The 25,225-nt window shown below is 35.6% G+C and overlaps 1 protein-coding gene across 1 annotated transcript in view; it reads left to right on the top strand.

Annotated features, from left to right (window-relative positions):
- Nucleotides 1–3,216: 3,216 nt before the first annotated feature.
- The window catches only part of LOC129220848 (calcitonin gene-related peptide type 1 receptor-like), a 67,773-nt gene continuing 45,764 nt past the window's right edge, over nucleotides 3,217–25,225 (top strand). The window contains exons 1-5 of the mRNA XM_054855279.1: nucleotides 3,217–3,356; nucleotides 11,512–11,696; nucleotides 13,462–13,587; nucleotides 18,114–18,208; nucleotides 24,753–24,844. Of these exons, the coding sequence (XP_054711254.1) occupies nucleotides 3,217–3,356; nucleotides 11,512–11,696; nucleotides 13,462–13,587; nucleotides 18,114–18,208; nucleotides 24,753–24,844 (638 nt within the window). The remainder of the gene's footprint in view (nucleotides 3,357–11,511; nucleotides 11,697–13,461; nucleotides 13,588–18,113; nucleotides 18,209–24,752; nucleotides 24,845–25,225) is intronic.

Raw genomic sequence — 25,225 nt, 5'->3', positions numbered from 1 at the left:
TTATCTCAATGATTTAAAATTTTTAACTGTTGCCATCTTATATTTGTCAACAAATAAAATATTTGTAATTAATTCAAGCAAGGCATTCAAAATAACTTTCAATATTCGCTCTTTGCTTTGCTTTTACAATAATTCAGACATTGGGATGGTCGTCAAGTGTTTGCATGTGCAGTTTTGTTTTTGTTGGGAATATTGCTTCCTCGTCAAGCATGGGGAGGGATCAAAAAAAGGAAAAATATAGAAGAAAGTTTCGTGATGGCCACCACATACTAGTTTTAGTTAGCAATGACACCCTGCTCAGAGCAATTAGCTAGAAATGAAAGTTTAGGGCTATTATTTCAGCCACCCATTTGAAATAGGTTTTGTTTGGTTGATGTGACGTTACGTCTTGCCACCGAATTTAAAAAGATCTTGAATGTTATTTGTTGCTGTTTCGACGATTAATATTTTGTAAAGGTTGGGTTGACATAATTAAGCCCATACCGTTGGATTATTGTCTATGAATTATCGAACCAATGGAATTATTTAGACCTGTCTCGTGACAGTGAAGAAAGTGACAGAATTTCGCGAAACTTTTCTTGCTACTCCAAAAGAATTTTATTCTCTTTATTTGAACACTCAAACTTAGTTTTAGCACTTTAAAAAATTTGGCGTAATGTTTGTAAAGGTTTAACCTTTGGTTTAACTATCCTTAAACGAAGGTGACACATCCGTGAAGGTCTTTAACCCTCCGACTACATTTCTGGCAATTTCCATGGGCTGCGTAAATGCAGTAAAAATTGCTCATGCCACGATTTCCATGTGTAAAGCTTATTTAAAACCTTATCCCACTACTTCAGCTCTTAAATGTTAATACAGCAGAGTCTCGAAAACTTGACCTAATGTACCTAATGTGGACCGAGAAGTTCTCGGTGTACATTAGGTCCCGAGAAGTGGCGGAGTTTGTGACAATTCTGGGTTATTTGGAATGCTTTCGCCATAGGTTTTTTGCGCGTAATTTTTTCGTCTAGAATGCGACTGAGTAGATTCGGTTGGGTTATCGAATGGCGAGTCTTCGTGATTGTATTGATATACATTTTTCAGACTGATAGCTCATCAATTTGCAAGCCACATAAATTCTGTTTCAATCAAGAGTTTCGTAGATTGTGTGTTCAAAAAATTGAAAAAAGAAAAAAAAATCGCAAAGAAATTTGGTGCAGAGGATGGTAGGTAAGACTCTGCCTTGAACCTTGTTTTGAGATTTATCACACTAAACATTATTTCCAATGTAATTTGTGTCAGTTTAGTGAATTTGTTTTATTTTGGTTTTTGAAAACAAAAAAAGCGAAGAATATTTTTAAAAAACTTAACCAACTAATAAGCCAGAATGTTAAATCGAGTGCGGCCCTCGCGCAAAAAATGAAGGTTGGGCACCATTGGTTCATATTATCTTCTCCATTTTTTTTTTTTTCCAGATCTGTGTGATTTATAACGGCGCTTTTTATGAAATGCGGTTTATTTTCAGGATTATGTTGACAACATTGAATATGTTCAACTCCAAAGAATGGAATCGAACCAGTTATCTTCCAAGCAGTATTTTTCAAAATTGAAATCAATGTGAATTGAGTTCATCTTCATCATCATGTTAACAGCAATTTCATTTCTGTATTTTCATGTAAGTTATGCATTTTCTAGTAAATCTACCATATGTCCTGTTAGTAAGACTGAAAAAAGAATGTTTCTCATCTGTCCATTCCAGGGTCTACTTCGCTATCAGTACACAAATCAATGAGCAATCTTCCTTTTTTATGGACTGCGTTCGATTCGTCTGCGCAGTTCACGAAAAGGAAGATATGCGCATTGATTTATCTAAAGGTAGAAATACCGTCAGTCCGGACCAACTTTGCCAAGTGGGATATCTTTTGTGATTTTTGAAAACTGTAATATTTGGCGTTTTAAAGTTCCAAAGCCAGGTTGTAGGTGCGGTTGTGTGTCTTCGTGCATTGAAAACACTACTGTAGCGATTAACTGGTTTTGGAACTCAGTAGAGCACCGAATATTATCGTTTTTAAAAACTGGCACAAAGATATCCCAGTTGACAAAGCTTTCCTTGATAACGGTACAATAGCACCCGGCACCTGGGCTGGAGCCTAGCCCGAAGAGACTCGATTGGATTGTCAAACAGTTTATGTTCTAATCACACGATCTTCAGTAAAATTGCTGTTTAGCCTTTTAACACTAGAGTTTCGACGGTCTTCATATTAGAAATATATAGCGGGGGTCATTTTGACCCCTGAGAAGAAATCTGCGCAGTTCCCTACATAATGTTGTACATTTGTAAAAATTAGTTTAAAATGAATGAGCGGTCAGATTGGAAAGCATTGCAATTATAATTGATATATAAAATTTATACAGGATGTTTCAGTAAACCGTTTTAGAATTTCATGGAGGGATCGAGTAAACCCCGATGACTGGGAACCATAACAATGCAATGTATGAACTGCTTTCCTGCCTCTGTGGCGTAAGCAGAAATATCAGAAATGAAAAGCTGCCACGTCAATCAATGCTTGTTTTAGCGATCTTACACGAATAAAAGTAACATGGGTCAAACAAAGTTTTCAAAGCTTTGTCTACCGACCAGAAAAGCGTTTCCGACTCTGCAGTACTATGCAATTCCCAGTCATCGGGATGCACTCCACCCTTTTCTGAAGTTCTGATACGGTTAATTGTTAACTGAAACCAGAAAACAGTTTCAAAATTGATTAATTTCCAGTGCGTAGTGCCGGTATTATATTTGGGGAGACTATGAAAAATAATACCATAGATTTCTTTACGTGCCAAAATGCAAAAAAAAAAAAAAAAAAAAAAAAAAGCTTTTGAACTTTGATAATAAAAAAAAACCGTTGTTTAAATTATTAGAAATTAATTCGAACAAAAGCAATTTTTTTTTAATTTTTATGTAACCAAAAACTTCTAAGGAGTAGGAGTTTTTTTTTTTTTTTTTTTTTTTTTTTTTTGAGGGTTTATGAAATAAAGTCCAATTTCAGCATATTATCTACAAATTTAGAGCAATTAACTGCTGCGAGTAATCACGCGACATCATGATGTTTTAATTATTTTGTCAGTTTTCACAAATTAGATTTATGATTTCGTTTGTGATTCACTGATGCGCAAATTTCCTTGCAGATTTTCTTTCATCACAGCATCAGACACATTACAGCTCTAGCCACTTCTGTTATGCCCACCAATTCTTCTATTTATTGCAGAACACAGCAGAAGGTATATCTGCCGTACGACCAGTACAGATTGGATGTCTGTGCCATATGCTACAAGTACATGCCGTCTTCCGCTTTCAATTTCAAACTTCAGTACGTATTGTAAGATTTTATCTTTGAAGTAGCAAAGATTCTTTTACTATTGTCATAAACGTCATGAGCAGTAGACATTATTTCATATTTTATTAGGTTAAATGTTTTAAAAATTCAATGTGTTTTAATATCGGTTTTTTTTTACGAAATTGTTGTTTTAATTTCGTATATTTATTGAAGTGAAACATCTTATGCGAGCGCTTTGAAATTCTTATCCGCAAGCTTTTTCTGAGACGGAAATGACATTGTTGTTTTTTAATTGTTTCCAAAAACAATGAAAATTAATAGTAGTTATAAAGTAAACATACTTCCCCTTTTTAATTGTTAGCAAAAAATAATCTATACTAATATTATAAAGACAGAGGGCGGATTTTTGTGTGTTTATATGTTCCAGGTAATCTCCGGAACCACTGCAACTATTTGAAAAATTCCTTCACTATATGAGAGGTGCTTTCTTACTGAGTAACATAGGCTATAATTCGAAAAAAAATCCGATAAATAGTTCTTTTTTTATTCCAATTTGGTCCCAAATTTCACGTAAATTGCCTATTATTGGCTAGTAAAGGGGCGAAAAATTATTTGCGCATATTAATATTATGTATCATTAAAAGATTTTAGTTTAGAATTTAGAGCTTTTTAAAACTAGCTGGATTATCTTGGGAGAATTAGTGCTGTGATTTTGCGCGACTTACAAGTTGGAACGATAGAAGTTTCGAGTAAGGAGAGGATTGTTCTTATATTTCAAACTTTATTAATGCTATACTGTGAAACCTCCCTAAGGATTCTATCCACTGATGGATCATAACAAATGGTTCTTTTTGAGATGTGATCTTCGAATAAACTTCTTGCAATTCATACCACAATATATTATTATTAATTTAGTCTAATATATTTTATGTTTATACAGTTTTAAAACTAGTAATGTTGTGGCCACCACGAAACTTTCTTTCATATATTTCTTATGAATTATGATCCCTCCCCATACCTAACGAGAAAGCAATATTCTCAACAATAAAAATTACACATGCAAAGCTTGACGACGTTACAATTTTCGAATTATTGCAAAAGTAAAGCAAAGAGCAAGAATTGAAAGTTATATCAAAAAGCCAAAGCTTTGCTTGAATTAATAACAAATATTTTATTTGCTAACAAACACAACATGGCAACGGTTAAAAATTTTTAAATCATTGAGATTGTCCCTGCGATGAATTTTCGATCATTTTTCAATAATTAAAATCACGTGAAATACGCAGACGACAATCTGTTGCGATTTGCCTTTCTTATTGTAACGGATCCGGTGCGACTTCCAACTTTCTTGAAAGGACGACACAGTTCTTGATTAAGAATACAGGAAATTTATTTACACTATGTACAGGGAAGATCGTCAACAACTGCTAAATTAATCATCAGCAATTAAACAAATATCACACAACACCGTAAACTCAACGGTTACACACGTATTTACTTCCAAATACGAAAAACAACACAGCGAAATGCGTCGCAATCAACAGAGCTAATATACTCTCAGTACAAATTCTCAATCGAAACTAACTTTTTATCATGCATAACGGCTTTTTATACACACCGAAAGAGATCTCTCAACTATTCCAGAAAATGCTACACCGTTCCACACCTTCTTATTTCTTTTCATTCACAAATCTTATTAATGAAAAAATAGGGGACCGTATCCCAGTAAGCAAAATATCTTGCCTCAGTATTGCATAAAGGTTGACATGCAAGAAAATCATCTTGCATTAATGCTGCCTCAATGTTGTTATGTTACTCCATTTATGCTGTCAGCAGGCTGCCACAATATTGACTGACAAGGTGTATGCAGCATAATATCAGGAAAATATCAAGGTAGGCTGCTTTTGTAATATTGCATACGTATTGATATGACAGGATAATATCAAGATGTTGTCATGACAGCATGAAATCAAGGTCTAGGCAAGATGATCTTGCTTTTGTAATCTTGCATACGTATTGATATGACAGGAAAATATCAAGATGTTGTCATGACAGCATGAAATCAAGGTCTAGGCAAGATGATCTTGCTTTGGTAATATTGCATACGTATTGATATGACAGGAAAATGTCAGGATACATTGACATGACAGTATGAAATCAGCACGTTTGCAAGGTGTTTTATCTACTTATTTATTTGTATTATTTTCACTTTAAACTCGAGAATTAAATTTCATTCTTTAATTATTTCTGTTATTCTTCAAGATAGTTTTCTAGCCTAAGAATATTTCCTTAAAGCTGACATCTGATCGGAAATTCATATAAAGGTATTAATAGTACTTGCAATTTAATTTAAAAAATGAAAGTTTCTTCGTTTTGCGTAATACTTGACTTATTTTTTTAATTCATGCTTCTAATTGTATTATAAAGACATAAAATGCCTAGTTAGGAATAATTGCGGAAGTTTTTATAACACATTTAAGAGTAAAGAAAGCAAAATAATAAATAAGTAAATAAATACAATAAAGTACATTTCCAAATGGATGTCAGCACTGAAAATATCCCATGAACAAAACACATGAATTTATCTTAAAGAATAACATAAATAACCATTGAATAAAATTAATCTTACGTGAGATTGAAGTGATAATACGAAATTCTGGGCTTCATGTCCTTTGTTTCAAAGTCTAGGGACGAAAAAAGTTATTTTCGGCCATTTCTAACATTGATCGCACATCGTCTGCGATATGACTTGTTTAATACTATATTAATAAACAAATGCAGTTATCAGTCATTCATAAGTTTTTCCTAAAACAATACTATTCCACACTAATAACTAAGCAACCAACTTAACGAAGCCTAAAGAATGCAACGCCACGTGCAACTCGCTTCTGAACGAACCGACTGAATCGAAGGTCGAAGCAGGAAGATGGGCCAGCAATGCGAGGGACGCTGGGTAAAAAGAACTGTGCGCATGCGCAAGTATCAACGAAGGTCCACCTGTTCTATTGTGTACTAATTACCTTGACGGCGACAGCATGAAATCAATACATCTTGACGGCGTCAACATGTATGCAATGTTGTTATTGTAAGGTGATATCAATATTGATATTTTAAGATGAATGCAATGTTGCATACGTGTTGTTATTGTAATATTGCTTTTTAATCTTTATGCAAGCTTTATGCAGTATGAAACACGTCAATATTGACGCCGTCAGTATAATATCAAGATCTGTCAAGATTGATGCAAGAAATTTTGCTAGTGGGGATACTTCAGCCGAATGTATAGTCACTGTATATTCATTACGGGAAACTATTTACAGGTTACGATACTACAATAATTACTATTTACAGAATTTGTAACATTATTGTTGCCTTAATAAAACTATTTTTAATTGATAAAAATAATTGCAGCCTCCCTTGAAGCGATTGGAGCCGAAATTGAACCAAAGCCTGTTTATGCGTAGGTCGCGTATATCCCAAATTCATCTAAAACGTAGCATTACTTCTTGAGATATAGCACTCGCAATGAACAAGAAAGAACGTTCGAATGCACCACTTCCTTTTGTGTTATTGGTGCCAAAATAGAATCAGGCCTTGTACCTTCTAAAGTCTAACTGTTGATAATTTTTTGTCTGATTCCGATCATTATTTCTTGAGATATAGCAGTCACGAGAATCGAGAAAAAAACATTCGATTGCTCTACCCCCTTTTGAGCTATTGGCACCAAAATTGAATCAGTACCCGTTAGGGGCATCATATGGACCAAATTTTGTTTGATTTTGCCAGTTACTTCCTGAAGAATAGCTAGCACGCATAACTGAAGAAACGTTCAATTGCTCCACCCCGCTTGGAAAACTTCGCCTAAAAACTATTGGGCACAAGTTCACATGGGGCACATATGAGTAATAAATTTCGTTCGGTTTCATACCGTAGTTTTTGCTGTAAAGGTCACACATACACAGACAGACAGACATTTTCCAAAAATGGGTCGAAATGGACTCAGCACACGCCAAAATGTTCAAATCCGTAAAAATTCGAGATTCAAAAATTTGCACGAAACCAATGCTTTCTATATAGAAAAAGGTATTGATTTCGTGCAAATTTTCAAATTTTGAAGGATTTGTACGTTTTTAGGTGTGCTGAGTCCATTTCGACGATTTGTCGAAAATGTGTGTGTGTGCATGCGTGGTGTCTGATGTGTGTGACCGGGTTTCTATGGCTGCTCTACAGCACAAACTACCGCATAAAATCAACGAAATTCGGTACTGATTTGTGCCCCCATGTGAACTTGTTCCCATTAGTTTTTGGCACGAATTCCCTAGGCGGATGGGGAGCAATCGAACGTTTCTTCAGTTATGCGTGCCCGCTATTCCCCAGGATACTTTCTGAGGAAATACTGGCGAAATCAAACAAAATTTGGTCTATAAGTTGCTCTTAACAGGTGCTGATTCCATTTTGGTGCCAATAGCTCAGAAGAGAGGTTGAGCAATCGAACTTTTTTTTTTTCTCGATTCTTGTTTGCTGTATCTCAAGAAATAATGAAAGGAATCAAACAAAAATTTATTGACATGTAGACCTTAGAAAGTACAAGACCTGATTCTATTCTGGCGCTAATAACTCAAAAGGGAGTGGTGCAATCGAACGTTTTTTCTTGTTCATTGTGAGTGCTAGATCTCAAGAAGTAATGCTACGTTTTTGATAAAATTTGGGAAAAATGGGAACCTACACGTAAACAGGCGTTGGTTCAATTTTGGCATTAATCGCTTCAAGAGGAGTATGCGAATAAAAATAGCTTTATTAAAGCAACAATAAGAAAGATAAAAATCGCAATAGATTGTCGCCTACATATTTTACGAGATTTTAATTGTTGGAAAATGAGCGGAAAATCCATAGAGTAAAGAAATTTACATAGAGAGGCCCCGTCTATGGTAAAAAGGAGATGAAATTGAAGCTGGAAGTATGGGATACAGCGGTGCAGTTATGGGTGGGGTTATGATAGCAACCAAATAACGTAACTGACTGATTGGTTTACATTTTAATTCATGTTGTAATGTAATTTCAAAAACGTGCCTCATAACCTTGCAACAATATCTAAGTTTAAATTAACAACCAATTGAGATTCAGTAATGGAATATTTTGAGTCAAAATGTATCTCAAGATATTTAGCAAGAAGCTAAGGATCTTGGGATACAGCGGTGCAACTTCCGGCTTCAATTTCTTAGTATAGCGGGGCCTCTCTATGTTATTTCTTTACTCTATGGGAAAATCTCAATGATTTAAATTTTTTAACTGTTACCATCTTGTGTTTGTTAACAAATAAAATATTTGTAATTAGTTTAAGCAAGACTTTTAAAATAAATTGCTATTTTCGCTCTTTGCTTTGCGCTTTTGCGATAACTCGAAAATTGGGACGGTCGTCAAGCTTTTCGTGTGTAATCTTTTTAAGGAACATTGCCTCCTCGTCAGGTATGGGGGGGAGGGGAGGATCAGAATTTATAAGAAAAAGTCTCGTGATGTGCACAACATACTAGTTTTTCAATTATATCTAGCAGAAATCATATTTTCTATGTATCTATTGATTTCTATTTGTATCACAGAATCGAAAATAGAAACTAGGTAGCTCAGCTTTTTAGGTAATGTTAAGATTCGTGCAAGAAGATGATCCCAAGCCCCTACCAACAAAAGTGGTTACTCAGTGAAGATTGGAACTATGTAGTCTTTTATTGGAGGCGAAATTAACATTGAACAGCTAGAAATTATAGAGAGAAAGAAGAAAAAAGTTTTTCTGAAAAGTGAACGGTCTTCGAAAGTTTCTCTTCATAGAGAATGTCCTTCTGAAGGATTTCATTGTATTTCAAAATTTACAGAATTATTATGGGCCGCAGCTGTGTCCGTTTGATATTTGGCGACAGGCTTGGCTACTACTCGGTGAAACATTTCCAAATTTTTGCAGATTCAAATAGGCAGATTCCGAGAAAATAGATTTACAGACTGATCGATAAATGAGGACAGATTTTAATAATATAGAAGGACGATTCTCGAAAATATGTCCCGCGCGTAACGCTAAGTTTTTTTTTTTATTCAAGTACAGTAAAACCTGTAAAGTTGACCACCCTTGTAAGTTGACCACCTGCCTATGCTGACCGCTTTAGTTGAGAACGGAATCAGTCCTATCTTATATAATGAAGGAAAACCTCTGTAACTTGACCACCTCTCTAACTTGACCACCTGTCTATCTTGACCACTAATGTACACCAAATTTGGTTTGGAGTATTGTAAAAAGCCCTTTGCAAGTTGACCACTTGGTTTATTTTTTAAAACTTAATCAAGCAAATTATTTTATTTTATTTTTATTTATTATTTTTAAAGCTTTCTATGAGTAATTTTAATGCTTTGATGCAGGATTGCCAACTGCTCCGCTAAAATAGCTTAACTCCGTAGCTCCGCAAAAAAGTTATCTTGCTCCGCATTTTCCGGTCGAACGTTTTCAAGCATGACATAGTGTTTAAAGCTGTTTTTCTTTTGTTCTATATGAGATGGGCTTTCGTACTCTGTTCAATTAAAACAAGCGTTAGTAGAAAAGTACTAAGTCTTTTCTTCTACTTGCAATATTTTGTGGCAACACTGGAATTGTGCTTAAGAGTAAAGTTATTTATTTCTGGTGCAAGGGATTAAGAGATAGAATATTTTCATTTTCCACAGCCTTCATGAACTATGAGAGTCCAGCTTGTTGCTCTTTGTGTTATAAGTTTTACATAAAATGGCTTCAAAAAAAAAGTTGGTTGAACTTGAGGTTGACAAAAAATATGAGATATTAAAATTAACTGAAAAAGGGGAAAGCAAGAAAAAATTAGCTGACACATATGGAATTTTTAAAACCACAGTGTAAAACTACAGTGAATTTTTAAAACTACAGTTAGGAAAAAACAAAAATATTTGAATAACATTTTTAATTATTGTTTCAAAGTAATGTTAAACAATGAAAGTGAGTTGAACAGAGAGAGTAAGTGAATTTGTCAAAAAAGGAATACATGATGCAAGAAATGACAAAAAAAAAAAATAAATAAATAAATAAAATAAATAAATAAATAAATAAATAAATAAAAATCAGTACCACCCTTTATAAGTTGACCACCTGTCTAAGTTGACCACCAAAGTACTGCACCGCAAGTGGTCAACTTACACAGGTTTCACTGTATCTATTAATTAAATATGGGATTAACTGTTATGCCTTGATAGTATATTAAAGCATGTGAATTATTCCCTAACAGCATTATTTTTAGAAGGCTTTGGTTAGTTGGGAAAAATTAAAAACTTAGCGTTACGCACGGGACATTTTTTCGAGAATCATCAAGAAGTTACTGACCGACAGAAACTATGCTTTTATTGAATAACAAAATCTTATAATGTTGAATTGATAAATGTAACTGAAACTCCATTCGACTTGTTGCTTCAATATACCTTCAACAAAGGGGGCGCCCCGATGAGAGGTCAGTGAGGTCACTGTGACCTTCCAAAAATTTCCTTGGTCGGCAAATTTTGTCTGACGATTCGGAAAGATTATCCCCATTCGGCAAAATTCGAAGTTCTGTTTGGAAAAATTATCATCATTTGGAAAAGTTTGGAGTTCCATTCGGTAAATTTTCCGGAATTTCCGCCTTCCCGAACGTAAATTCAGGTCGCTTTTACATTGTAAGCTCCCGCTTCAATATTATAAGCTTATTTTATTCAATATTAGCTGTACCCTCACGGCTTTGCCCGCAGTAAAAAAATAAAAGGTCTCTTTTTGTTCGCCTGTATATTTACAAATAATGGATGATGAATTTCCCGCCAATTTGCTATGTTCATTTGCTCGCCCACGTTACGGTTCCACGTTGTGACACTTTGGTAATTTACTCGTCCATGTTATGATTATTTGCTCTGTAAAATGTACATAAAATTGAAATAGGAAAGAACAAAATTGAATTTTTGAAAAAATCGCTTCGAGGTGCACACATCCATGCTACAAACTATTTAATTTTGTATCGAATTTCATGAAGATCAGCCAAACGGTTCAGGCGCTATGCGCGTCACAGAGAGATATCCCGACTGAGATCCAGACAAACTTTAAGTTTTATTATTTGTAAAGAAAAACATAGTTTCTGTCGGCCAACGACTGCCATTTTTCTCCCTTTTAATTTAATATTGAATTTTGCAGATATCAGCTTTCTCTGCTATTTGATGAGCGTTCAAACACATCTTACGAGGCAGATCCGTTCAATGTCAGCCGAGAGCTGTCAGAAACATTCGTGGACGACTCTCGGCTGCTCCTATGGAAATCATGTTGCTTGTCTGCTCTCGAGTGCTGCCACCAGATGGTACAAGATCCCATGCCATCGGCAGGTAAACACGTACTCATTTTCTTCCACGAAAATTAAGATTTTCTGCAGTTAAATATAAGGCATGTCAAGACAAATCACGTCAGTCGAAAATTAAAATAAAAAAAAACTGACAATTAAGGATTGTTTGTGCAATCGTTTTTCAATCGTTCTTTGATCGTTTGCACTCAAGGATTGCAGGAATAAATATCATTTTCGAAGAACTTTAATGAAGCGTAATATTTTAGGAGTTACACTAATCAGGGGTTCCCAAACTTTTCAGCCCCATTCGCCTCTCTTTGCGACACTCCAAGGTCCGACGACACCCACTGTGGGAACCTCTGCACTACATAATAAATTGGATTAGTGCTCTAAAATACAGGGTAAGCACAAATGATAGACAAGAACTGATATTTTGGAAACTACTGCACATAAGTGATAAGTGATACCTGAATTTAAAGAGAAATGTTTTTTTTTTTAATGAAAAAAAAACGTGCAATGTGAAAGCATTGTACAAACTATTCAATTACAAATGCTCAATGTTGGAACTTTTCGTTATGCAACATCTAATTTGTAATCCAGTCCGTAATGCTGCACAAATGCGTACTTCAAGTTTTTGTAGTGTTTCCGTCATCTAGAGTTGATAAATAGTCTTTAATGTAATCCCGTAAAAAGAAAACGCATGGCGTGTGAAACGAACTGGATCACAGATCAGATGTTTGACGTGTACCAAAAGGCTCACACATGGAATTTTTGCAACTGAAAAAAACTTGATATGTTCCCCTTTGCACTCGTGCATCACTAACTGAGGGGGGGGGGGTTCCTACCTCTGCTCGCTTCACTCGCTAACTCCCGTTCTCCACCTGCGGTGACTCAATGCTTCCTGCGACGGGTGAAAATTTATGATTTTAATGCTTTTACCCCTGGATGTCCTAGGGACATTCCTGGATCTTCTCAGGACATCCTCGGGACTGTGTGTCCAACCTCGTAAGGTTTAGACGGGTGAAACAGGGCGAAATGGCTTTCTCCGGTTGTTCTGTATCCATCGGTACCAGTGTTGACCTGGTAGACATTGACAGTTCGGAGGAGATAGGACTACCGATACACAGGCAGATGCGCGACGCAGGTTTAAATTGTGTGGAATATCGATTGTAATATATGAAGTAGAGTGGTTCAAAAAAACTTTTTTTCAGCTAGAGTTCAGGACACCTCCTGTTTTTTTCACACTTACTAATAGTATTATGCTGTAAAAATTTAGTTTCTTACTCGAGTTTTAAGAGGTTGCTCAATGACTCCTTAATTTAACATTAGCCGTAGCATAGAAAATACCCCAAATCTAGAAACATTTAAATTTCCCAGCTGTGTTTTTTTTTTTGTAAATAATTATTTTATTGCAATGTATATGCATATTACTAGTGTATTTTACAATATGTAGCATTGTTTTCTCAGTTCAATGTATTTTTTAACCCCCTCCCCACATTTATGAAGCTTGGGGGAGATGGATGAGAATCCTCTTTCATTTGAAATAGGAAGCTAAAATTCTTCCAGTATATTGCTATCCACAAGTCTCAAAATATTGAGGGTGCCCTGTTATTTAGGAGAAACTTTTTTTACATGTATTTTTGGACCACCCTAATGTGCAGTAGTTTCGAAAATGTGATTTTGTAAAAATAGAGTCCATCATTTGCGATCACCCAGTACTGACCCTGCTCTCTGATATTTTGCATTGCTTACCGTTCAATCACCTTCTGTATTTAATTTCTCTTTTTATCATCATACATTTTTTTCAGACTATTCGTACTGTCCGAGGACTTGGGACGGCTGGCAATGTTGGCCGGACACTCCAGCCGGGATGACCGCCAAACAACCGTGTCAGGAGTACATCTACTTCGAAAGCACTCCTCCTTCATGTACGAGTGAGTCCACTTTATTCAACCAGATTGATTTCTGAATAAAATAGTTCAGTTAGTTTGGGCATTCGGAATTTTTAAAACAGTAGTCTGTCAAGAATTCAATGCACAACCGATATTATGTCAAATCTATACTATGTGTGCGTGTGTCTGTAACCCTTTCTCCTCCGGACTGTGAATGTCTTCCAAGTCAATACTGGCACCGTTGGATACAGCACATCCAGGGGAAGCCATTCCGACCTGTCTCACCCCTCTAAATCTTAAGGGACCGGACATTCAGGATGTCTTGTGATATCCAGGGGTGAAAGCATTAAAATCATCAATTATTACCCGCCGCAGGCGGCTTTCGGGGATTGGTCAGAAAAGTGAGCAGGGGACGGAACCCCCTAGTCAAGTTTGAAATTTTCTTCTAGAACCAAAACGTAGAAAAAAAAACTATTTTATTTCGGAAGATGTTCTATGATTTTCATGAATTTATATTTCAATGGGATTGAATTCATTTGGACCATATTTGGAAAATATCTTTTACGTTACAAATGCATTAGTAACAAAAAATTTTAAATCATTCTGAAAAGTTATAAGTTTTCGAACTCAAGGATTACAGTCAGGTGCTTAAACCGTGCACCTAAAAGTAATATTTTTGCGTAAATTTCATTCTATCAATTCAAATTATTCTTTTATGCTAAAAATGAACCACGGGACTGAAATGAACTACACCAATGACTCCTAATATTCTAAAAGGCTATACCATGATACATGAAGCAATAATCAAAAGATAAATTATCTATGCTGTAAGATACAGCCATCCCCCCCAAGCTCAATGGCGCAAAATCCCCCCCCCCCCCAAAAAAAAAACATTTCACAGCTCTTTTGCATTTAAATTAGGTTAAACAATAACACTTTTTAGAATCATACACTGCCAGTTAAATTTGCATCATTTGCAACCATTTAATGAATCAATCAAAACAATTTAACAAAATAAAGTTGCTTAAGATAAAAAAAAAGTTACAACAGATGCGAAAACGAACTGCTTACATTTACGACAGCAATTAAAAGAACAAGCAATAATTTTTTGTAATAAATTTAGGATCTTGCGAATAATCGCTGCTAATACTAAAATTAGTCTAGCTGCTTACTCAGAACTTTAAATTTGACGGCTACCAGATTTGTTCCATTTATTGTATGTGTCGGCAACATTTAATTTATGCATAAGCCCCAGTTAAAATGATAATATTCAATTTCTCAGGGCCGTCGCAAGATAAAAAAAAAAAAAATCTAAGAGGGAAGGGTATGAGTTTTAGCAAGCTCATCCCACCTTTTTCCCCTTAATATATCTTAAAATACACAGAGAGAGAGAGAGGATTCAACTTGTAATTAGCGTGGGAATATTTACTCGATGTAAGCAATACAACCACCATCATAAGTATAATATTGACTCATGAATAATAGTTCCTTAGTTTTCTCCCCCCCCCCCCCCCGGAAAATTTACAAATTTGCAGTTTTTGTCGATCTTTGGTAATTTTAGGGAGAGGAGAGGCTTGGTGACTCTGCCGTGAAAATTTTTCGAAACTGATACCCTAAAAGCACAATTGCAGATTTCTTCGATTATGTCAAGAAAAGTGTGGCTCAGTGACTCTGCTTTGGTACTTTTTCGAAATTGTAGTTCTAAAAATGCAGTTTTAGACAACCTTTAGTTATGTTAGAGTGAGAGAGAAAAGGTTTCCGTTTCTCTTACGCTGCAATTTTTCGAAATTCTAAGTCCAACAACGCAGTTTTAGACAAAGGTTTGGTAATTGGGGAAGGGGGGGGGGGTCCGAGGGCCCTCCCCTGAAAGTTTTTTGAAGTTATTGTTCTAAAAAGCTGTTTTAGATGATATTTGCTAACATTCGGCAGAGGAGAGGCTTGGTGAGCCTCGCACGGCAATTCTTCGAAATTTAGGTCCCCAAACGCGTATTTTTGGATTGTCTTTGGTTATGTTAGGTAAAGAAGGTTCGGGAGATCTTCCTGTAAATTTTTTGAAATTAAAGTGTTAAAAACGCAATTGAAAGCCATCTTTGGCACCGTTAGGTAGCGATCAGTTTTTCAAAATTAAAGCTCCCCAAACACAAGTTTAGCCGACCTTCGGTGATGTTAGGAGGGGGAAGGGGTTTGGAAGCTCTCCTACGCAATTTTATTGAAATTGTCGTTCTGGAACGCAGTTTTGGGTGGTCTTCAGTAATGTTTGGGGTGGGGGGAGGTTCGGTGGCACTTATTTTTGAAATTAAAATTCCAATAGCAGTTTTTGACGATCTTTGGTAACGATAAGGAGAAGGGAGTTCAGAGGCGCCCCTCCCCCTGAAACTTTTTTGAAATTTTAGGTCTAAAAACAGTTTTAAACGATCTTTGGTAATGTTAGGCAGAGAAGTTCCGTTGCCCTCCGCGGCAATTTTTTGAAATCGGAACTCCAAAAACCTAATTGTAGATTGTCTTCAAGCATGTTAGGGGGAGAAGTGGGGATTTCTTGAAATTTTAGTGCTAATAATACGATTGTATGCATCTTTGGTAACGTTACGGACTGCAGTTTTTTGAAATTGAAGCTGCAAAAAGGCAATCATGTTTGGAGGAAGTGTTCTCGGAAGATCTTCCCCGGACATGTTTCAGAATTTCAGCTCTAAAAACGAAACTTAAAACTATTTTCAATGTTGTTTGCGAGAACCGCAAAGAGAAAGGAGAGGGAGAGGGGCAGCCAAGGGAAAGTTTCGAACTTGTATCTTTAAAATGTCAGTTTCAGACGATCTTTGATAATATTTATGTTAGAAGTTGAGGGGCGCTCCACAGGCAGTTTTTGGAAATTGAAATTCGAGAAACTCAATTGCAGATGAATTTCGATACTAATGCAATTAAAGAAAGGAATTTACGGTTTTGCCGTGAAATTTTTTTTGAAATTGAGCCCTAAAAATAAAACTTAAAGGGTATTTAATGATGGTGAGGAGGCGTTTTTCTGAAAGTTTTTTTGCATTTGAAGCCTTAAATACGCATAAGCACTAAAATTCTGTCACACACACACACACACACACACACACACACACACACACACACACACACACACACACAGATTGATATTCTCCGGAAATGGTCAAACTGATTCCTCTATTGAGCATACAAATTTCAGAATTTTTATGGATAGAAAACTTCCTTCTGTGTATTAGAAATTGAAGAATGTAAAAATGTTTATGAAAAATAGTTAACATAAGATTAAACTGCTCCACTACCATCTGCAAGGTCAAACATTTTTGAAAGTTTGGTAAAAATCATCTAATAATAAATATAAAAAACTGCCATTTTAAAAAGGATACAAAACATGGATGTAAAATGAAGTGAAAAATTCTTCATGAACTCAAACTTGTTTGTAAAGAAAATCTGTATATTAAAAATCGTCAGTCAATAGCAAAAAAATGTTATTTAAAAAACTAGTTCTGATTGAATTTTCCCGGTTTTAGTGAATCCATGAAATGCTGGAGCAGGATGGTCAAAATTCTTGCAAAAACAAAATAGATTTTAAAAATATTTTATTTCATCCATTTTTTGATTTCTTTTTCATCTCGCTGTCACACGTATTCATCATACAGAACTGCACTCATTGCAGAAAAAATCATGATAAACTAAAATGAAATCAAAGTCAGATCCTTTTTTGCAACATACTCTGACGCCATCTTGTGTCTAAGGTGATCTTCATTGAAAAAAGACAAGGCTACTTGATTTTGGAAGATGTACGTCAAAAAAGTATAATTAATGCATCTTCCTTATTCTCGTTGAAAAAATTTTAATACTTTTCTTTCCTCCAAAAATTTCCTTTCCAAAAAAAAAAAAAAAAATCCCCCCCCCCCAAAATTCTGATGGCGCAACTTGCACCATAATCCCCCCTTGTGGGCACCCCTGGTAAGATATAAGACAAGGGTTCCCAAATTTTTCGTACTCGTGGCACCCTTTTCAGAATTGGAATTATCTCACGGCACTCTCGTCTATACTGATATATGATACATACTGATACCGCAGATACTTCGCGGCACCCACTTTGGGAACCCCTGGTATAAGATATATCGTTGCCAAATTGTAATATTTTAAAAATGTAAAAAACATATTTAAATTAAAAGGAGACAAAATGAAAAGGAAAAACACAAGATTAATGATTCTATTGAAATGTCGTTAGCTAAAGATAATAAAATTAATGAAAATGTTTAAACAATAATTAAGTAAAAATACGATGCAATTTATTGTCTGCAAAAAATGATAACAATAACAATAAATTCAACAAAATAGAAAAAAATAGGATCAATAAAAGTGAACCCTGTATATTTACATGAAAAAAAAAAATCAGTCAATAATATAAAATTACAGAGAATAAATTTCATTGGTCACATTGTGATGGATCACGTTGTCGCTATCTGTCAACCGCAGAGACAATAAAATTAGTGAAAACTTTAAATTTAATAGGATTTTTGATGCACGTTACGTTGGGCGTATATAAAATATCCTTTCCGTTTTTCTTGCAGAATATGCTTACAAAGAATGTTGGCCTAATGGTACATGGTACTCAAAAGAGAATTTTAGAGAATGGACAAACTACACAAAATGCGGACGACGAGACGTAAGTATTTTTCTTTGCTTCAATCATACATGGGCACTTCCTTAATTTTTATTTCCCTTCTTTAATGAGATGAATTTACAAATTTAACCATTATTTGCGTTCATTGTACAACTTTTCCATTTTTTTTCTCATAGCCTTAGATAACTTTTCGGCGTTCAAAGAAAATTTTTCTCAACTCTCTTTGCTTTATTTGTTTTTAATTTTTTAGCTCTCTTTTTTATTTTATTTATCATTTTTTTAATTAAAATATTTATTTTTTTATTTATAATTATTATTATTTCATTAGAAAAGTTCTGACTTTGAGTAACTTACACACACTCACACAAACTAAATAAATAAATGAAATGTAAGAAAATAAAATAAATCATTTAAATTAAAAATAAATCAATAAATAAATTCAAATAAATAAATTAAAAAAATTATAGCCCCCCCCCATTTTGATGCCGCAACTTGCGCCATAACCCTGCCCCCTGTGGGCACCCCTGGCTGCCTCTATAACACTAATGGGGGGCAGCAGTCTATTGTCAGGTGTTTATTGCATCATTATAATTCGAATACAACCCAAGCAAGCTTCGGCAATGCTGTAGTTTGCGAGCTAGCTCTTCAGTACAGTTCGTTATTTTATGCGTTTAAATTCATTTAAAAAATCTATATATATAATTCTCTTACGTGCCGGCAAATGAAGGGGTGAATTTCTAAACCTCTGTTGGCAACACTTCGCCGATAAATCATGTAAACAAACTTCTACGTTGTTTTGAAATCTTGAATCACAGAATACTCAACGAACTTTTTTTTTTTTTGAGATGAGTTTGAGTCGGGCTGTGGCCCATTTCAACCTTAATCAGCAAAGAAAAGCTCAAAGAAGGCAGGAAACCGTTCTTGAATCCAATTTAAGACGAGCCATTTCCAGAGTTGTATTCTCTGATTCGCTGCCGATAATTTTTAGCGGCTGGGGAATTTTCAGTCAGCAGTTCCTTCAACAGATCAGGTGCGTCACACAATGCCGGTAACCGCACCTTTCCGTCATGGCAACATTTAGTATATTTATTTGCAGTATTACGCTCTTTCTGCCAATAAAGAGCACCACAAAATTCGCATTCTTCACACATTGCTCCACAATCATGTTCATCGGCAATGTTGTTTTGAACGCGTAGGCGCTTTGAGCGTCGTCTATTCTCTGCTTCAGTACGACAGTTCAGTTCAAAATGAATAACCGAGAAAGAATTTACTTTATTCCTTTTATTCTCAGCTGAAAGGTTTCGCCAAATTTGTTTAGGGTTATAGTAGTTTTAGTATTGTGCAAGCAAAGTAGCCTTGGCGAGTTTTCGCGTTTTTAGTTAAACCATTTTTTGTTCGTGACGTGGCAAGGATTCAGAATAACAACAAGAAGGACAAACGTTTGAGAAAATATGTTTGGTGCTCTCTGAGCCTGTTTTTAGTCATGGCCAGCTCTATGTGGCATTATCAAGAACAAGATCTTTTGAAGCAGTGTCAGTTGTGGCTCCCAAACGGGACATTTTTAATTGTGTATATGAGGAAGTTTTCTCAGATTAGAATATATAAGAGTGTAAATATGTAAATATATAAGAGTGTAAATAATGTAAATACATCCCTCGGGGGAGCCTGTAACCCCTAGAGGGCGCGTCCCCAGGTGGCGGATAGGGGAATGCCTTCATTGGTTTTCCAATGGGTGGTAGAAGGGAAATAAAATACCTTCCGCGGACCAACAGGTAGAAGTGCAATCTCTCCAAAGCAATGACAGACACTTTTGTATCTATAATGGTAAAGTTGTGCACATTGCCAAGGCAGTCATCTTACATACAGCAAAGTTAAACTGTCGAAAATCTGGCTAAAGCAGACAAATTAACATTATGAACGTAATTTTCATATTGGTTAAATGGATGGTGACCTAAATGCAATTACCAACTTTAATTTTTACGGAAAATTTTAGCTAGGCTAATGTATTGGCATACAGCGAGCGAGCGAAGCGAGCATGGATCGCGAAGCGATCCACAGGGAACTGCGTAAGCAGTTCCGGGGGTTGGCGAGCGATAGCGAGCAGGGGGCGATAGCCCCCTAGTTCTTTTTAATTGTTGAAGGAACTATAGCCGGAAAGGAGCCACTGGAATAACACAGCTATGTTCTTGAAGTGCCAGACATCAAAATTGGAACATAAAATAAACCGAGGAAAAAGATTAGAGTCCAGTTAAATTCATTTGCAGAGTAAAAATTTGGGTTTTCCAAATAAAAGCGCAACTGGCGACGGTCCTCCAGGTGGCGTTTTGTTATTTTCACAGGGCAGGGAGCATTCCTAGGAATGAGTTACTAATTCTTTCGACTTTCAGTGATTTTCGTTTTCCCTTTTCCAACTATATTTTTTTCCATTTTTTTACAAGCTGTTGTAAAGCTTCTTTTTAAACCAATGAATGTTCATTTAGAATTATGCCACTTGAAAATGCATTTGTTTTTTGAATAATACAAATTATACAGCCTACTCCCATTTTAAGCCGGGTCATATCCAAAAAAAGTTGGGAACCATTGGTGTCCATATTTATTTCACATTTTTCTTCGGGGGAAAAAACTATATTGCCTGGCCACGGTCAGTCCCGACGAGAGACCATGTCAGCCTAGTCGGAAACTAGGGGCCCGAGCCTTGAGGAGGCCCGGTGACACTAACGCAAAAAAAAAAAAAAAAAAAAAAGGGAAGAAAGAACGAAAAAGGGGGCTGGGGGAAGACTCCGATCGGAGAGAACGTAAAGATTGAGTAAATTTTCCTCTTTTGGTATTTGCTATTGGGGCTTTTAAAATAGAGTTAATTGTTTTCTACTAAGCAGTTTTGATTTTTTTCTCCCCAGCCTCCTTTTTTTTCTTCTTTTTTTCCTTTTCCATTGTTTCCCTTTTATCTTCTTTTCCCCCTTTTCTTTTCCTCCCTTTTTATCTTCATTTTCCCCCTTTTTTCTTTTTTTTGGGGGGGGGGGCGGGAGGGGCCAGGCGATATAACTGACAAGGGGCCCGCCTGGGCTCTCTGCAGCCCTGGCTACGGTTGCCATTTAATTGGCAAATGGCCAGTTAAGATGATTCTACGTGAATGAGGGGGGAGGGGAGGGAAGGAAAAAATTGACGCACGTGTTCCGTTCATTTCAATTTGACTCTGCTTAATTTGAGGCTAAAACACATCTGTGACACAAACTAGCATCCTTAACTAGGGGCGAGCACACACATTTTGGGGCCCGTCACAAATGACTTTTACGGGCCCCCCTCCATGTTATTTACCTCTATATTTCACCCCTTATTTTAAAATATTGGCCCCCTTTTCAGGTTCGAGCCCGGGCCAACAGGTGTCCATTCTCCCCTCCCCCTTCTGTGCATGCCCCTGTCCCTAACAAACCAATAGACATGGCCATTTTTCCGTCTGTGTATCGGGTGTTCGCCTTTCCATCTCATTGGTGGTCAGATAGTACACGTCACTTCTGAAGCAGAAACTGATGCCATCCATTATGTATCGCCTTTAATAATTAATTAATAAATAAATAATTAAAAACTGTTGTTTATATAAAAAGTTGATGCAGAATGCAAATTTTTCTTCCATTCGAATAGCAACAGCATTTTAAGAGCGATCTGACGTATTATCGCTAGATCACCATCTGCCAAGTTTGCGGTCACCAGCCGTTGTCAGATTTTAATTCAATAAAGTACCGAGTCAAACCGATGACAAATGGTGTGTTTTTCTTTTCGCAATCTTTCACTGCTTGGATTATTCGATAAAATATGTTCAACTTGGTTCTGTTAAAAAATGTTTTCATCACTTGAGCGTGATTGCGTTACAAAGCGTCAATTTCTGTTGCATCAAGAAGGAAAAACAGTTTAAAGTGACTTGCTCAAAATGTTTTTTTATGCTTTAAGTTTCGTAAGCTCCATAAGAAAAATTCGACAGCTTTACTTAATTTGCTTCCCACTAAGAAGTATTTTAAGTGATTCGGTTCATTTTTTGTAAACAGTTCGCATCGACAAATTAATTGCAAACCCTTATATTTTGCTGCATAAAACAATAATGGCTGCTGAGAGAACAGAGAAAAACGAATATTCAGATTTTATTGTAAACACAGAGCTTTTGACTACGTCCGTCGTGTAGGAATGTTCATTCTTCATGAAATGAAATCAAATTCATCCTTGTGACATAAATTTAAGTTCATGAAGTTAGTGGAATTCTGAAGCATTTCAAATGTTAAATATTCTCAATTTTCACGAAAGACCACGTCCATTTACAACTACTAGTATAAGCATTACGGGTAGGGGTGCCCAGATGTGAGGACACAAGAGGTCACTGTGACCTCCTAATGGGGGGGGGGAATCGCAATATTGCAGTTTAGAAATACCCGAATGTTCCTTTCAATTAGATGTACAGTCCGACCAAAACTAGTATGTCGTGGCCATCACGAAACTTTCTTCTATATTTTTCTTTTCTTTTTCTGATCCCTCCCCATGCTTGATGAGGAAGCAATATTCCCAACAAAAACAAAATTACACATGCAAAAACTTGAACAATGTCTGAATTATTGCAAAAGCAAAGCAAAGAGCGAAAATTGAAAGTTATTTTAAAAGCCTTTCTTGAATTAATTACAAACATTTATTTGTTAACAAACACAGGATGGCAACAATTAAAAATTTTAAATCATTGAGATAATTTTTCCGATCATTTCCATACAATTAAAATCACGAGAAATACGCAGACGACAGTCTATTACGATTTATCTTTCTTATTGTTGCAATTATAAAGCTATTTTTATGCACAAAAAAAAAACAACACCTCTTGGAGCGATTGGCGTCAAAATTGAACCAAAGCCGGTTTACATATGGATTCACATATATTCCAAATTTCAACCAGAACGTAGCATTACTTTTTGAGATAGGGCACTCACAATGGAAAAAAAGAACGGGTGATTGCGCTACCCCCTTTTTAGCTGTTGACACCAAAATAAAATACACCAGCTCCTATACCCACTAAGGGCTACTTGCCGATAAATTTCTCTTTCATTCCGTTCATTATTTCTTGAGATACAGCAGTCACAGTTGACGACAAAAAACGTTCTATAGCTCAACCCCCGTTTGAGTTATTGACACCAAAATTGAATCAGCACCTGTTCCTGTTAATGGCAACATATGGACCAAATTTTGTTTGATTCCGCCAGTTACTTCCTGAGGAATAGCAAGCACGCGTAACTCAAAAAACGTCCCATTGCTCCACCCCCCTTGGAGGAATTCGCGCCAAAAACCAATGGGCACAAGTTCACATAGCGACACATATGTGTACCAAATTTCGTTCGATTTTATGGGGTAGTTTTTGCTGTAGAGCGGCCACAAAAAACTGGTCCCACACAGACGTGACACACATACACACACACACACACACACACACATACACACACACATACACACACACACACATACACATACACACACACATACACAGACAGACATTTTCCAAAAATAGTCGAAATGGACTCAGCACACCTCAAAACGTTCGAATCCGTCAAAATTCGAAATTCGAAAATTTGCACGAATCCAATACTTTCTTCTAATATTAGATATAGAAGAAAGTAAAAAGGAATGGGATTTGGTAATCGGCCAAGTTAAGACGATTCCATCGGAATGAATCTAACAGGGCAGAGGGGAAAAAGCGATGGGATTTTGATGCACGCCGTTTATAATGTCACTAGGTCCTTATTAATTTATTGCATTCTCCAAAATAAAATGAGGGGAAACAAAAAGAGTTTCTATGGTAACAACAAAAATAATATTTAATATTTCATTTTGTCTGGAAGTGTAAAAACAAAATAGTGAGATCAAAATTATGTTGTAAAATAACTAAATCAATTAATTTTTGCATTGAGAATGTGGACCGGATATAGTTTATATTTTAAAAATATTTGCGGTGAACAAGATGTCTTTTTGACGAAACTGCGTCTGAATAATTAAGAGGTAATAGCGCATATTTGAACGAACAAACCACCACCCCTGTAAACTGATAGATGCATCTATTTCCGCCTATAAACGAGATGTTTACCTTTTCATATTATTGGTGTTCAAAAATGTAAGTTCAGGGCGCCCCTGGTTTCAAGGTTCGTAACTTATGTGTTGACAAAAAATAAATAACGTAATAGATTTAATGCTAAAACTCATATTAGAATTCTACTTTTACCCAAAACGTCTAGATATTAAGTACAATTCATCTCATTAAAGTTTAAAACTTAAAATCTTCTTTGAATATTTTGTTAAAAAATCTAGTATTTTAAATACTTTTTTTATTGATATTTTATTTACTATTTGAAGTTAATAAGTATAGTTTTAAACAATTTTTATTGTACATAAACAACTGAATTTACCATTCAAAGTATACTACCGATGAAAAAACGGGGGTTCCACGAAAAAAAATGGACATTAAAACTGGTTCCACTTCTGAAAGAATTTAAGAAACACTGCTCTACACAATCATCATCTGTATAAAAATGATGCATTTATTTTACGAGTTCTTTATCTCCCATAGGATCATCGAAGATATTTGAACTTTCACATTGCCACATATATCATTTCAATTATTTCGTTGATACCAGCACTTATTATATTTATGGCCTACAAGTAAGCAATACTTTGTATTCTTAACTTATCTTTTATTTTATTTATTCAGAACCAAGTCATAAAAAGATTAAGACGGATAAATAAGAAAGGATTTAATAGGGTGAGTGAACCAAACGAAGCCATTTAGATCAATAAGGCCACCCCTACACCTTTTTTATGCAGAAAAGCAAATATGCGCTAAACCATGTTTTTATCTTCATTTCAAAACGAAAAAATTTAAAAACAAAAAAAAAAAATGTTTTTTCATTGTAAAAATATGAAATAAAATACGTATGGGTCATTTCACGTCAAATCGCCTAATGCCATGTGCCGTCATGTCTCCGATTTTGTCCATTATTTTTTTACAAATAGATATCTATGAGAAAAGCACAAACTAATATT

This window comes from Uloborus diversus, chromosome 4 (genome assembly GCF_026930045.1).
Source record: "Uloborus diversus isolate 005 chromosome 4, Udiv.v.3.1, whole genome shotgun sequence".
NCBI lineage: Eukaryota > Metazoa > Arthropoda > Arachnida > Araneae > Uloboridae > Uloborus > Uloborus diversus.
This window is presented reverse-complemented; position numbering and strand designations above follow the sequence as displayed.